We start from the raw sequence: 15,039 nt of genomic DNA, 5'->3' as shown, positions 1-15,039 counted from the left end.
TCTGCCCCATATATATAGCCACGTACTGCTTTTGGGAAATAAAAATGCATGCAGATTAATACAGTTAAACGCACGTTGAATATATTGGGTTCATATAAAGGCTCGAGACGCTAAATTACACCGCTCCGCAAGCCAGACATGCACCGTGTACATCACAGATGCGACAGGATCTCTGTGAATAAAGACCTGCTTTAATGCTAATATTAATATTAACAATAATGTCTTGATTTGCATTTGGGGCTGCGTATTTTCAAATCCTTTGTTTCCATTTACTAATATGAGTTACTATTGTCGAATTGAAAGATGCTGCATTTACCATTCAGCTCTTTGATTTGATATTCAAAAAATGGTTATACGCTGTCGATATGGTGTGGCTGGACGAGTGCACATAATTATCATTGAGAAAATATTGTTTTCAGTTGGAATCGAAAATAAAATTATTGTGAAAGGAAATATGAATGATCAGAGATCGCTCATTTTTTTCTCAAAGATGACCTCGTGCTGTCTCTAAGCCCTAGGGTCGTACTGCAGTTATTTGTGAAGTTTTAATCCCAGAAGAAAAACTTTAAAAAAGACGTGGCTCAGGAAATTGCCCTGTGGTCCATAATTGCAAACGCCACAATCAGGCGTGAACAGCTCTCCCGAGACGCAGGGCAGGCTGTGGCGAGGAGCCGTGGCTATAAAGCCGGAGACATTCACAATGTGCGTCAGAAGGGATGAACCGCGCGCGGGCATCTGATCTGTCAGGGCGGGCCACCTGACTCCCTTTAGCCCGTCAGTAAAGGGCACTGTTATATAGTCTATATTGTCCTAGTGTTAATTTATTATCTGTTTTGACGTAGTGTTGAATAAAACCAAACTCTGGGATTCGAGTTGCATTGAAATTAAAAAGCAACTAAGACAATTCAACGGATTTCGTCAAAATGTCCAAACGAAATTGTTAGGCGACTCAAGCGAGCACTGGTCAGACTTGTGATAGAAAACGGGCATAACCATGCTCCTCTCCCAGAAGGGGGTATTCTATGTTGTAATGTCCAGTCTGGTCTCTGTTTCTTCCCGACAGAACAACAGCAAAGGCTGCCATCTTGAAAGACAGGAAGTCACGGGTGTTGTCCTTCCAGGGGATGTTCTGATTGGCGGAGTCCTGCCTGTCCACGATGACAGGATTTACCCTGACACCCCCTTCACAGCACAGCCAGCTCAGCTCATCTGCCAAAGGTAAGTTCTTTATGATATGGATCAAAAGTTGCCAACCACCCCATTTCCTATGACATCATTCAAACTTTTAGTCATCCAAGTTTGTTATACATGTTATTAAAATGACCTGTTTTGATCTGTGCAATGACAACGGCTCTAACGCCAGCAATGTTAATATTTTGCTTTCCAAATTTAGTTACTTTTGCAATAAGTTGTGTTCTTCTTTGCCTGGGGAACTCACTGCTTCTTAAATGGAGGTTACACTAGGTGTGTTTTGCCTGTATGGAAGTAGCAATATATCTGTACAAAGATTGCTATTGACCGCCAAAGGTTGTGATTTTGATGGTGAGGGTCATCATCATACTGCTTAGTGCATGCCTCTGTGCAGAATGTGGTCACCTCTGGTTTGGAGAAGAGTTGTGCGAGCCACTGCCTCAGTGGCCTGCCACGAGTGACAGGCCTAGTTGACCTTTGCACAGATAGCGCCTTGGGCAAACACCCCTCGTCCAACTCATCTCAAAATGTGATTGTTCTGGGAAAATGGAAGGGCTCAGTGAAGGTGAGCTGGACAAGAGAGAGAAAAACAGACTTCAGCAATGGTTAGCACATGTCTCCATAGAGTCAGGCTGGAGGGAGATTGTTGCAGGATCGCCATGCGCCACTTTGAGCATCAGTACCTCAGGCTTGGGCCCAGCCTTCCCCATGCCAGAGGCCGGCCCTGGTGATTGGGCGGTTGTCAAACCTCTCTTTGAGTAGGTGCATCATCAAAGCTTTCTTTAAGCATTGAAGAATAGGGTTGGTTGTCCCTCAAAGATGTTCATGTTAGCCAACCATGAGCCTGGGCCACAGCACTCTAACTTTCAGCTGTCGATTTACTTGAGTTTCTCTACTCAACTAGTTTAAAGTTTCTTTTTGTAAGTATTCTAAACCTGTAACAAATCCATGAACGCTTACATGGTATGCTTTGTTCTAATGTAAGTCAGTGGAGATCAATAAAGGGTGAGTTGATGTGACGCAGCTTCCTAAAACGACGGCTAATATAGTTGCTTGGTTTTTCTCCGTAGAGTTTACAAGGTCGGATTCTCAGGACCATAACCAGATCTCTGGTCCATAATATTAAAAGTGGTAATCATTAGTATTCATTTATGTATTCATTTATGTATGTTTTAATTGATTTATTTGAGAGTTTTGCTGAGTGCTACATGCCTCATGTTTGTTACTTCAGAGCTCTGAAAGTATGGAAGCCGAAAGTTGCTTTTGGATGGTTCTCTGGGGGTGGTGTAAGCCAAACAGTGACATGGGCTCCTGTCCAGAGCACTTCACTTACTATCCATTTTCGGTATGAGGTCCATTTGCAGACGAGATTAAAAGGATACATTTTTTTTCGAAACTTGTAGTTTAATTCAGCCTTCATTTTTAGGTTCCGGGCCTTGCAAAGTCTAGAGCCGGGAGGTTCCTAGGAATCTGCCTCGACATTTCATCCTTCTGAAAGTTTATTGATTGTTATGTCTTATTGTATTAAGATGCGGAATGGGAAGTTTTTTTGGTACAAACTTGGAAGAGCTGTTTTTGATGATTGAACTGTCAATTCTGGGGATGCTGCTTCGTGGCACGGCTCACAGAGTTTTGTAATACATTGGCAGACTAGGATTATATTAGTGGCCAAGTGATTATGGAGGAAACAGGCGTGTTTCAGATAATATTGAGGTTAGGAATGGACTTGGTTCTCCTTAGTTCCTGAGATTCTAGGTTGTGGTTAGAGTTTGTTGAGGTAAATTTCAATGCGTATGAGAAGGATTTTTTCGGGGGTATAAGTATATGATAACTATGGGTCTAGATCAGGGGTCTCCAAACCGGTCCTGGAGGGCCGGATCCATGCCAGATTTTTTAAATAACTACATGTATCTCAATGGGGATATCCAAAAAATCTGGCATGGATCCGGCCCTCCAGGACCGGTTTGGGGACCCCTGGTCTAGATAGTGCTAGTAAATATAGGGTGCAGAGGGTCCTAATTATGTGGTAAACGAAGGAAGATATAGGTTCAAACAGGGATAAAGAGGATCAAGGATGTAAGTGGTAATAAATGTGGTGAAACTACAAAACCCTATTTTTGTTGCAAAAAAGCTAAGGAGCAGGAATATAATGATTAGCAGTGCACTTAAATTTGGAGAAATGAGAAGTACAAAATTTAACTATAGCTATCTGTTAGAACTGGCTATTTCTGGTAGGCTAAGGCTGACGCCATAGCCAGGCAGAAACCACCATTCTAGTCAGGGCAAGGAAGTCACACGCCAAGATAACCTCTGCTCACCCCCTTGGTAGCTTGGCTCAAGCAGTAAGGCTAAACTCGGAGGCAATGTGTAAAGCATTTGCGCCAGCGCACAACAGCAACAACATACTAGGCACACCACAGAAGAGACTCCACACAAGGTTATTATAAAAATAACTTTTGTATTGTAAAAACACACCAGATAAAATCACACATATACATGGTGCCAACTGGCATGGGCAATATTCATAGGGATTATGTACACAAGACAGGGCCACATGGGCGCCTGTCAAAATCAGATTTAGAACTTCTAGATAAAGAATAAATGTAACATAAAATATTAATCAAAGATAACCACCAGTAACCACTGGTAACAGGAACCAGGACCTTACTAGGACCACCTGTACTAAGAAAGAAGAACCACCTAAGTATCACACAGCATTAGGGGTCTAAGAAAGAATACATTACTCATGATGCAATAAACTTACATTCAGAGGAGTAGAAAAGACAACCACCTAAGTATCACTCAGCATTTAGGGGTCTAGGAAAAGGACACATTACCCATGATGCAATAACCTACATTCAGAGGAGTAATTAGGAGAAACACATGATGCCATAAAATACATTCAGCGGTGTTTAGAATAAAGCACATGATGCAATAAAATACATTCAGGGGTGCAGCGCAAGAAGAGAAGACACGTAATGCATAAACATTCAGAGGTGCCGCGCAGGAAAAGAAGACACATAATGCATAAACATTCAGAGGTGCCATAACATAAGTCAATAGCGCAAAAACACACTGTAGCAATAACTATTAAAAAGCATAGAAATCACATTGCGCCAACACTACCTAAGCCACTACCTGTGGCAGTCCCTAGGCCAACTGGCCATGTTGGGGCTAAGATGCCCTGGGTCCAAATGTCAGGGCGCGCTGCAATGCAGCGCCAGTCCAAAGTACAAAAAGCCTAAACGTGGCAGCTGCCCACAAAGTGCTGGACAGCTGGAATCAAAAAGCTGTGGCAGGGCTCTCAGTAGCCCCTAGAACAAATCTGCGCCACCTGAGCCACACAGGCTCTAAAACAAACACTGTGCACGTTGGAGCCACACAGGCTCTGGCCAACACTGGTCAAACGTTGGAGCCACACTGGCTCTAAAGCAACATGCCCCCTCTGAGCCTCCGTGGCTCTAAAACGTTGGGGCGACCCGCTGCCAACTGGGGCCGCCCTGACTCTGCGCCGTTCGCGGTGGAGTCCCCTTACGGGGGACTCTAACTTCTCAAAATGCCCCCGTGCACGTTGGGGCGGCCCACTGCCATCTGGGGCCGCCCTTGAAGCCTTCGTGGCTTCCTGCTGGCACTCTGCAACGTTGGGGCGGCCCACTGCCATCTGGGGCCGCCCTTGAAGCCTTCGTGGCTTCTCTGCATCGAGCGCGAGCTTGCGCTACTGCGGGGGAGGGGCGGACACCGACAACGTGTCCCGGCGCCCCTCCCCTGCTCTGCCCCACTCCGCCCGGCCCCAGCCCAGACTCACCGGGCCTCAGGGGCGGCTCCTCCGGACGGCGGCTCTTCTCTGCTGGCGGTGGGGGCAGGCACCGACAATGTGCCTCGCGCCCCCGCCGCTCCTCTCCTCCCTCGGGCCTCCTCCTCAGATGCCGCCGGGCTCCCTCAGCTCACGGGAGCCCGGCCGACCCGCCGCAATACGTCCTCTTCTCTCCCTTCCTTCCCCGGGCTCGCGGTCGCCATTCCTCGGCACCCGGGCTGCGGGGGCGGGACTTCCGGCCAGCCGCGCTGGGATTGGCCGGCCGGCCAGGTACTTCCGGGTCGCCGCGGGCAGCGCGGCGGCCCGATTCAGGCAGGCAGGCGGGCAGGCATTAAAGATATCGGCGTGGGCAGCCGAACTAAAAGTACAGATAAGCGAGGTGGGCACTCGCAATGTAAACAACGATCTAGCGGGACAAATCCACGCCGGGTGGGCACCGGCTCCCAGCAATAAGGCGCTCCTAGCGCTAAACACGATCCACAGCGCTACAGACGAAAATGAAGCGCTCCAAAGCGCTAGAAAACAGCAAGAGCGCTCCCAGGCGCTCAGGGGGAAGCACAGCGCTTCCTGCAGGCACATGCAGCTCCTCCATGCTGCAACAAGGTCCCAGAGATTCCAAGGGGGCAAGCAAAGTCCCCCCCATAGCCCAGCAAGGCAGAGGGGTCCCCCAGGAGTCCAGGAATGTCCATCAGAGGTCCAGGAGCTGGGCAGGACCCAGGGATTCCCCTGAGCCCCAGCAGCAGCATGCCCCTGGCAGATTCAAGTCAGAAACAAGAACATTTTGGAAGGGGACACAGCCCCTTTTTATACACAGAAAATCCTTTGAAGTCCTTTGAAGTCCTTTGAAGCAGGCAGTGTGAGAACCAGCTAGACTGGTTTAGAGGGAAGTCCCCTTCAGTATCAGGGACAGAGGTGCCAGTCGCCCAGCGGGAGGTGGAACCAGCTTTGTAGTCACACAGGAACAGCCCTTCACTATCAGGGGCTAATCTCCTCCCACTTCCCTGGCAGCAGATGCTGCCTTTCATCCATGGGCTGACTCAGACAACCTCCTGGGCTCTCCAGCCCCTGTCATCCTCAAACCAGACAGTCAATCCACAAGCAGGCCCATGCACTCTGGGCCAGGCTCACCAGCCAATCACACGCTAGCACCAACTTACACAAATATGCCAACTTCCAAAAGTAGGACTTCTAGACTAGACACCGCCATGTCGCATACATCATTTTGCAGCATTCACTCTCACGAGTTGATACATACCAAACTCGCCCCTGCACTCCCCACGCATCAGGAACTACCATGGGCATACATATTCCCCATTCATTCCTATGGGAGGGCAGGTCACTCACCATTCATTCACAGAGAGCTCAAGCACTTTACACTGTACCACAGTGAAAAAGTGTGCAGAGGCCTAAAATCACCAACACCAGGTTCCAGAAACAGGCTAGGAAAAAGCAAAAAGTCTAGGGGTGAACCTGCCTAATGGGCCGGGTCCAACACTATCTTACTCACAACCATTAAAATCTAACTTATTGATTACTCAAGAGCCTTGAAAGCTACTGCCTGACGCTTGACTATTTTAGGCTTATGGAAGTTGCTAACTGGTCTGTTGTAATCTGATCAAACTAAATGATGGAAACTCTTACACACTTACAGTGGCATGCTTAATCACTGGTTTCATTTTCTATTGACAAGGCATTTTGTTCTAGATGGGCTTCTCCTGGAGGTTTTTGTGAGGTCTTGTGTCCCCCTAAATTCACATTGCACTAGTTTATATAGGTACATCAGATTATTAACGAATCTTTCCCTAAATCAAGACATCATAAAGAGAGGGATAGTACAATGTTGTTGTATTAATACACCCCTTTCACATGAATAGCAAAAACCCAAGAGTTTTATACGGAACACTTTGAATCTATAATGCCAGCATGTTTCTGCTCTTGCAAGGGTGCGTACAGTTCGTGGGCATTCACCAGGATAAAACCTGACTTGGATATGTTGTGACTAGTCACAATGCCCCAAATATGAGTTTAGTGCAACATAAAAGTTTTAAGTTTACACCTTACCTTCATTGTAGCCAGTGTATATGAGAGGGAACTTCTCTTGGTATTGGGTCACTTTAAAAGAGGATATGAGGGAGTTACTCTCTTGCAAGGTCGGTTTCCTGGGGTCCAGCATGTTTTTATCCCTAAGACATATCTCTGCTTCTAGACAAGATTGTTCCCAACAAATTGTTTTGTGAGCTAAGTAATAATTCATGGTGCGAGAACTGGGTGTCAGATCTGTAGTGGTGATAAGTGGAGGGGGATTAGGGTCCGGATTTTAGTTGTAAGCAGGGGCATGGAAGAAAATCCTTGTAGTGGTAATTGTAGAGGACCCCAATAGGAGGAAAGCAGTAATGCATACAAATGGAATGAGGGACAGAAATCTAAATGGAAATCTAGATAAAGTTATCTCATGATAGGCGATAAATGATAGTGGTACTTACGGTCATGAATGCAATGTAAAGAACAAGGTAATAATGACCATCCTTGTGCCATGAATAGTGTGGTTTTTGGGATCAAGAGTGTGCTATAGATGATAATAGGACTGATAGTGAGGACTGCATGTTAAATGGCTCTAGGTGAGTATAGTCAAGATTCTGGAAATAATAGCTATGATGCTGAGGTCAACGGATAACATTATTGATGCAAGAAATAAGTTAATGAAAAACAAGTATACTAATGTCTCTTAAATAGTAGTAGACATATATGACCTACACAGTTTAATATTGTTTCAGAATGTTTTATAACTTGATAGGCATGTTTAAGGATTATTCCTTGAGTGGCATACTTGATATGGGTCCATAAGCTGTTAGTCAATGGCAAACAAGTAACATTAGACAGGAATGTACCCTAAATTGCAATGTGGTAAACAACACAAGTCAAAGGGAGTCCGCATTGTGGTGGCAAATGGTAGGATGTCAGCCAATACTCGAGACAGGGTTGTGGTCAGAAATTGCATGTAGAACAGGGAGTCAGGTTTGTGGTGAAAGTAGGTAGTTGGGTTCATGGAATGTTAATAATGGCTTGGGGTACTTAGTTTCAGGAGTGTATGGAATGGATGGAGGAACTGATGGTGCAGAATTCATTGATACATTCAATGTGTACTGAGTGATAAGTCTGTGTGCTGAAAAAACAGATGATAGTGAGAGTCACATTTGGGCTGTGGATTAAAGAAACATATGTGAAAGGAAAGTGATGGGTATAAATAGTGAGGATTGTGTTGTAATCGGAATTAGACAATTATGGTGTCCAATGTTTAAAAGCGGGCATAGTTTAGAGTCATCCAGAGAGCATACAAGTTATGTCGACACCTTTCGATATTCTAATTAAAGTTTTATATTTATTGCTTAATTCTAAAATTAATATTTGGGCATGTTTGTTGTGTAATCACTACATTCCCTGGTTGAGGTGGACTGAAAGAAAAGGGGCCCTAATGTCAGCTATCACTAAATTTATTCTGGCCTCTTTATCTATAAGTCCTACTTAGATTGTACTGTTGGTGTGCATCTGTGTCCTGCTATTTAACTATAAGGTAATCAATGTTTAAACACTGGAAGAGGCACTCTCTGAAGTTCTGGAGACCATTGTCCTGACCTATAGTGACTAATGAACTTGAATGATTAAAAGGATGAGCCCCATACTCCCGCTCAAACAATGCTGCCTTTCACTGGATTTTTTTCTAGAGGGAATTTGGGAGTCTTTGATCCCACAACATGTTCTCCGTGTTTTTGTTTTTCCAGGTATGTTTACGAGCAGTGCCCAGTCTCTGCAATTTAGGAGGATTGCGTGGGCAACTTGCACTCCCACCCATTGTTGCTCTTTCCTACACCCAGGGACACCAAGAAATCAGCACTGAAGGAAATCATAGTATTTCACTTTTGATACATTACATATTTCTATAGCCTTTCCTCCCCATTGAATGGCCGAAGAAAATAAACCTTGTATTATGTCCAGAAATCTGCGAATAGTAGTCAGAAAACTCAAACCAATCCCTATTGGTTTACCTAGACCATTGGACTCTGGGATCCTTTTTTTGATAGGACCTAATGCGTTAATCATGTTATTTCAACCATAGAAGGTGCTATGACATTTTATTTTTAGTGAATCTATACATACCTTTCCCTACATGTAAACAAAATGCCTAGCATTTTCCATTGGGGTAGGTCGTAGTCTAGTAAACTTGTTTTTTCGCCCATTGATATATGATTTATTAATTTTGGGATTTTCTATGCTGAGTTAAAGGAAAGTATCTTTGTTTCATTCATTGGGCATAAGAAGAGACTGATTGGTTGAAACACATACATTCTTTTGTGAAGAATTTTCTAACATAGCACACCATTGGAAATGGATAGAGTGGACATACATTAGTGGCCTGCCATTTGATAGGTGGAGTGGTGTCAGCCTATTTGTTTAGAATCAATAAACACCATGTGTTTTCATTCCAATGTCTTATTGATGCACTTCACTTTTGAGGTTGGAATGCACAGGTGGAATGAAGGTTTGGGTCTTTTGGGCTTTGCATTAGGCTGGCTATGTATTACTTGTCAGTGTTACTTATCACTGTGCATCAAGGCTCTTTGACATTAAAAATAATACCTAGAGGCTGTCTACATGTAACTTTAAATGGAGAATACATAGTAATAAAACCTAATGTACACTATAAACACACCATAGAGTGCTAATAAATCTAAGTCCAAAAATATGAGACTGCACACACGTTAAGATAGGAGAAATATGAAAAGAATTGATAATTTCAATGTATCACATGCTGAATACAATGTGTTGCACAATTTAAGCAATTGCATACAATTGGTATTAAATTTGCAGAAATAAGTGGGATCACAGTATTATTAGATATAGATGATGATGGTGTTGAGGAGAATTATTGTCAGCTGAACATCAGTACAACATATTATAGGCTCCATGCTAATCCCCTCTTGGAGTTTATTTATATCTTTGGATTTAAAATTAATATTGATTCGACAAAAGTTTGCTAACCGTAAAGATATCAAAGAGTAGCTTCACTTCCTAAAATGTACCTGCTAGACCACATAAAGAGAGACCAATAGTTTCTGTATTGAAAACGCAATGGAGAAATGTTTAGTTCATAGTAACAGGTTTTTGTTAGGAATCTATATGAAATTAACATTTCACATGAAAGATAATAAAGGTGTACTGATTCCTTTGCAGGATTTTTCTTGGGAAACTGAGCTGTGTTGGTATTTTTAGATGCATCTTTAAAAGCTTCAAATAATCACCAAGATGGTTTACCTGTATTAACATCTTCTTGAACATGGTTTATGAGAGCGTAGTAAGACGTGTTTACATTTAATTGATTTTACATTAATTCATAGCTTCATGTTTAATGGTAATTTCTTTGTAAAACTGTACGGAATCACAATGGAATGTACATTTCCACCATCCTTTGTGAATTTGGCCATGAGATGGTGGGAACAAGAACATATCAAATCTATCTTACAAATAATTCACTTAGGATGGAGTATAGAATGTCAGTTCTAAACCTGATGGAGGATGGAGGACATACCCCATGTCAAAAACATGCCATGTTGGTGTGGTACTTATAGCATTGACTTCACCTGATTTGTTGTTACTATGTGTGTAGTAACTATAGAATTACATATAAACAGATTTCTTGCTTTGAACTGGGTAAAAATAAAGTGAATCTCCACGTCCCATGTTGAAAAATCCTGCACTCAATCTACAAGTAGGGTTTCAACTTGTCTTTTGCCATGCCAGGCTTCATACAGTCAAGCTACAATGGGATACTTAAAGCCCATTCTTTTTCGTTCACACACATTTGCAGACTAATGCTAAAAATATCCATATGGTTTAGCTAATGCTAGCAGAATCCCCAGGAGGTGACTAATTGGAGGCAAACTTTGAGTAACCAGCACTTTACCATACTATCAGTAGGTCTTTACCTAAAGGCTTAGAATGACACTTTGCAATAGTTAGTGTATATATGGGGTAGAGATCATGCTTTGCATAGTCAGAGATAGCTTAAGGAATAAAACAAAATTACGTGGTGGGTATGGCAATTTTGCAGAGATAAAAATTGGCTTGCCCTCACCATCGAACAAGCCAAAACAGGCTGCACAAACTAGGAGATAATTATTTTTTTCTTCTTCATTTTGAGTTTCTTGGTATTTCTGTACATGACATATCTGGCATAAGACACCAGTATAGAGAAATAAGAGGTACACAAAATTTTCAGGATAAAACACGTATACTCATCGTGTTTAGAGATGAAAAGAAATATAAAAAAATTTGTTGTACAAATCAGGTACCTGACCCAAACATGGGCAGAGAAAAAAAACGAACAGCTACCAAGACAGAAAGATAGAGGGAGATAATAGGGGATAAGCTGTTCTGGGGAGGGTGAGGAATAAAAAGTACTTTTCTGTAACTCAAAAGTCTATTTTTGAGTAGTCAGAGTTATCGAAGAGATGCCATAGGCATTGGAGCATTGGAGCAGATGAGATAAAGGAGAGATGAGGAAATTAGAAGATTATAGACAAAAATGGATGAATCACTTATTTTTTTATTTAGCCTTTCTGAATAGCATTAAACATCTCGCTGATAAATTCATAATGTTGAAAATGAAAAAGTAAATCAAATAAATAGATAGAATGTGAGATGGGAGCTAATCTCCAGGCAGTATGGGAAACTGGTCCTGGATCCAGCATTCATCAGTCCCTTCTCATGAAGAAGTAGATGTCTGATAAAAGTATTTTCTAAAAGACGTTGATCTTTAGAACATTTCTGAATTGAAGATATTTTTACACTAAGAGAATCTGTGAAGTAACAGAGTACCATATTTTTGGATCTTGAGCCCCAAAAGATTTTCATTAATGTATGATTCTTTTGAATGTTTGCTGTTTGATTTTGATAGCTTGCAGCTGATATGAAGTTCCCAGTTTGAATTTCATGCAGTACCATACTTCAAAAGTAGCTTTGGTCTTGACCGCTTTATGCTCTGTACACGATGCAGAGTTTACCTTTGCATCTGGCTTCCACAGATAACCAATACATAGCATTCAGAACTGGCCTAGCACGATAATGTCTACACAAATACAAATACATTTTGTCTGCCGGGTTCTGTAATCTGTGTATCATTGGTGATGAGTTTTATCATTAGTGATTATTTTTTTTGAATGCTATATAGATCATAATATGATAGTCCAGATGTACCTTCACCATAGATCGAGTCAGCTATATTTGATGATCATCCTTGTGCACATGAGAATTTTTTTGTGAAATACATGTTGACATTTTACAACCTTACATTGTTGAATCAATGTGAGATTTGAGTAAAATATAATTTCCAGATTTCTCATGTGCTGCAAAGGATAAAGGGAATTGTTAGAAATGGGGGTTGGCAGAGGTAGGTACCTTTGTCCAAATAGAAGCCCTTGCTTCTAGTCAGGGTAAGGGGAATACACTCCTAAATTAACCCCTGCTCACCCTCTTGGTAGCTTGGCATGAGCAGACAGGCTTATCTCAGAGGCAGTGTGTAATACAGTGAAAACACTACAAATGGACACCACACCAGTTTAGAAAAATAAATTATAGTTATCTAAACCAAAACAAGATCAAAGGACAGAAATCCACAGTACAGGTATCAAGATATCCTCTAAAATAGTTTATTCACTATAATAAAGCTTGTAGCAACAAATAACTCCGGTTGGAGTTATAACGATGTCGTTACCGGTGCAAATCTCAAAGTAAGACGCCGACCTCGAGGTGCACGGCGTCAGACCCACACAGAACAGTACCTTGGAATGGAGAAAGCAAAGACAGTTCACTGCATCGGGGAGGGGCGGTTTTGTAGGCCCTGTGCGGCGTCCCCTCCTTATGACCCCAGGGAAGGTGCAGCCTCTGTTCCTTACTGCAGTGCAGGGGAGGGAAGACAATGGTTTCTTACTGCGTCGGGGAGATGAAGTCATGATGGGGCCAAAATCACTGTCCCTTACAATGGCGCATTGTCTATGGGTTCACCCTCACCGAGGATCGGCCCTGCGATGATGAAGTTGGTTTCGGAATCGATGCAGCATGGCAGCAGGCGTCGGGCATACCCGACAAGTTGGTGCATCGCTCACGGCTTTGGTGGAGGGTGCGGTGTCGCTCGCCGCTGTGTGTGTTCCAATTTCCTTCTGTAGGAGCTGAAGCAGCAGTTCCAAATGCAGAGAGACAGAAGGGGCGGAGTCTTTGTGTTCCTGAGACTTCAGAACAGGAGGCAAGCTCTGTTTCAAGCCCTTGGAGATCATTTCTTCAAGCAGGTGACACAGCAAACAACAAAGTCCTTTTTCTCTTTACAACAAGCAGCCTCTGCAGGCCAACCCTAGACAGCAAACAGCACAGGGGCAGTATTCCTCCTCAGCTTCTCTGGCTCTTCTCCTTGGCAAAGAACTTTCCGCTTGATTTCCCAGAAGTGATCTAAAAGTCTAGGGTCTGGGCGCCTCTGTTTATGCACACAAATCCTTTGTTCTCTGAAGGCAGAGAGTGTCTGCACCAAGCCAAAACCAGTTCGGTCCTCACTAGTGCAGTTTCCTGGCAGGAGGTGGAAACATCGTTGTTAAACGCAGATCAGGCCCAGGCAGGTGAAAGGAAGTCTCCTCCCCCTACTCTAAATGCAACACAGACAATTTCAGCTCAGCCCTGACTCATCAGACTTATGGAGCCACAGCCCTTCTCCAGCCCCTGTCATCCAAACGCCAGACATGCAATTCACAAACCTAGCAGAGGCACACTGGATCGTTAGGCAAGAAACTACCTACTTTCTAAAAGTGGTATTTTCAAACATAGAATGTAAAAATTGCCCTCACTAAAAGATTCACTTTAAGACTCTGAGTTCAGGCATACTAAACTGCATTTTCCTATGTTGTTCCCAGGGTCAGTTATGTTTATATGTTGTTATAAATAAATTCCCCATTCTGGCCTATGGGAACAGATAGCCTTGCAATAGTGAAAAATGAAATTGGCGGTATTTCACTATCAGGACATGCCACACACATCATGGCATGTCCTACCTTTCACATACAACCCACCCTCCCCACAGGGGTACCTTGGGCCTACCTTAGGGGTGACTAACTTGCAGAAAAGGGAAGGTTTGGGGACTGGCAAGTGTGTGCACTTGCCAAGTCGACATGGCAGTCCCAGACTGCACACAAGCTCTGCAATGGCAGGCCTGAACCACATTTTACCGGCCGCTTCTGTGGGTGGCACAATCAGCGCTGCAAGCCCACCAGCAGCATTTGATTTACAGGCTCTGGGCACACATCAGTGAAGTAGTGTGGCTCACTGGTTAGAGGCGGCAGACCCGAGAGCAGAGGACGGCCCGGGACCAGGGTTCGATTCCCGGCGCGGCAGGTTTCTGGACCAGGGTCAGCGGACTTGATAATTCTCTCGCCTCGGTGCCCACTCTGATCAGCGATCACACTCGGCAACTCTGGGCATTAGCTTGCCTCATCTTCACTAACGGCCCCACCAGACCGCCGGGGATGCCTGGTCTCACCCTGGAGATACCCATTAAGGGACCATCTCTCAGGGAAGCCAGGAAGGGTTTCGCAGCGGTCGAAGCGCCTTGGGACCCTACGGGTAAGTAGTGCGCTATATAAATGCCTATACATACATTTACATCATGCACTGTACTGGGGTCTGACAAGTAAATCAAACAGCCAATCATGAAATCACTAATCCATAACAATTTACAAAGGGAGCGCTTAAACTTTGGCACTGAACAGCAGTGGCAAAGTGCCCAAAGCATGTAGACCAGCAAAAACACAGGAGGCAAAAGCAAACAAAATGAAAGGGAGACCCACTGCAATGTTGCCAAGTCTAACAGGGATTATATAATAAAGAGTTGAACACATTCATTACTTTTAACCCCTTTGTCCAGATGGTCCTTTAGAGCTTTGGGGAGAACGCCATGGTAAACTGTTTCAGAAGCTGAGAATAATTAAAGGAGAATCAGA

The 15,039-nt window shown here is 43.6% G+C and overlaps 1 protein-coding gene across 1 annotated transcript in view; it reads left to right on the top strand.

Annotated features, from left to right (window-relative positions):
* The first annotated feature begins 994 nt into the window (after positions 1 to 994).
* The window catches only part of LOC147678531 (extracellular calcium-sensing receptor-like), an 84,296-nt gene continuing 70,251 nt past the window's right edge, over positions 995 to 15,039 (top strand). Inside the window, exon 1 of the mRNA XM_086945676.1 lies at positions 995 to 1,218. Within this exon, the coding sequence (XP_086801802.1) occupies positions 995 to 1,218 (224 nt within the window). The remainder of the gene's footprint in view (positions 1,219 to 15,039) is intronic.

The sequence above is a fragment of the Lissotriton vulgaris genome, chromosome 12 (assembly GCF_964263255.1).
Source record: "Lissotriton vulgaris chromosome 12, aLisVul1.2, whole genome shotgun sequence".
Classification (NCBI taxonomy): Eukaryota; Metazoa; Chordata; class Amphibia; order Caudata; family Salamandridae; genus Lissotriton; species Lissotriton vulgaris.
This window is presented reverse-complemented; position numbering and strand designations above follow the sequence as displayed.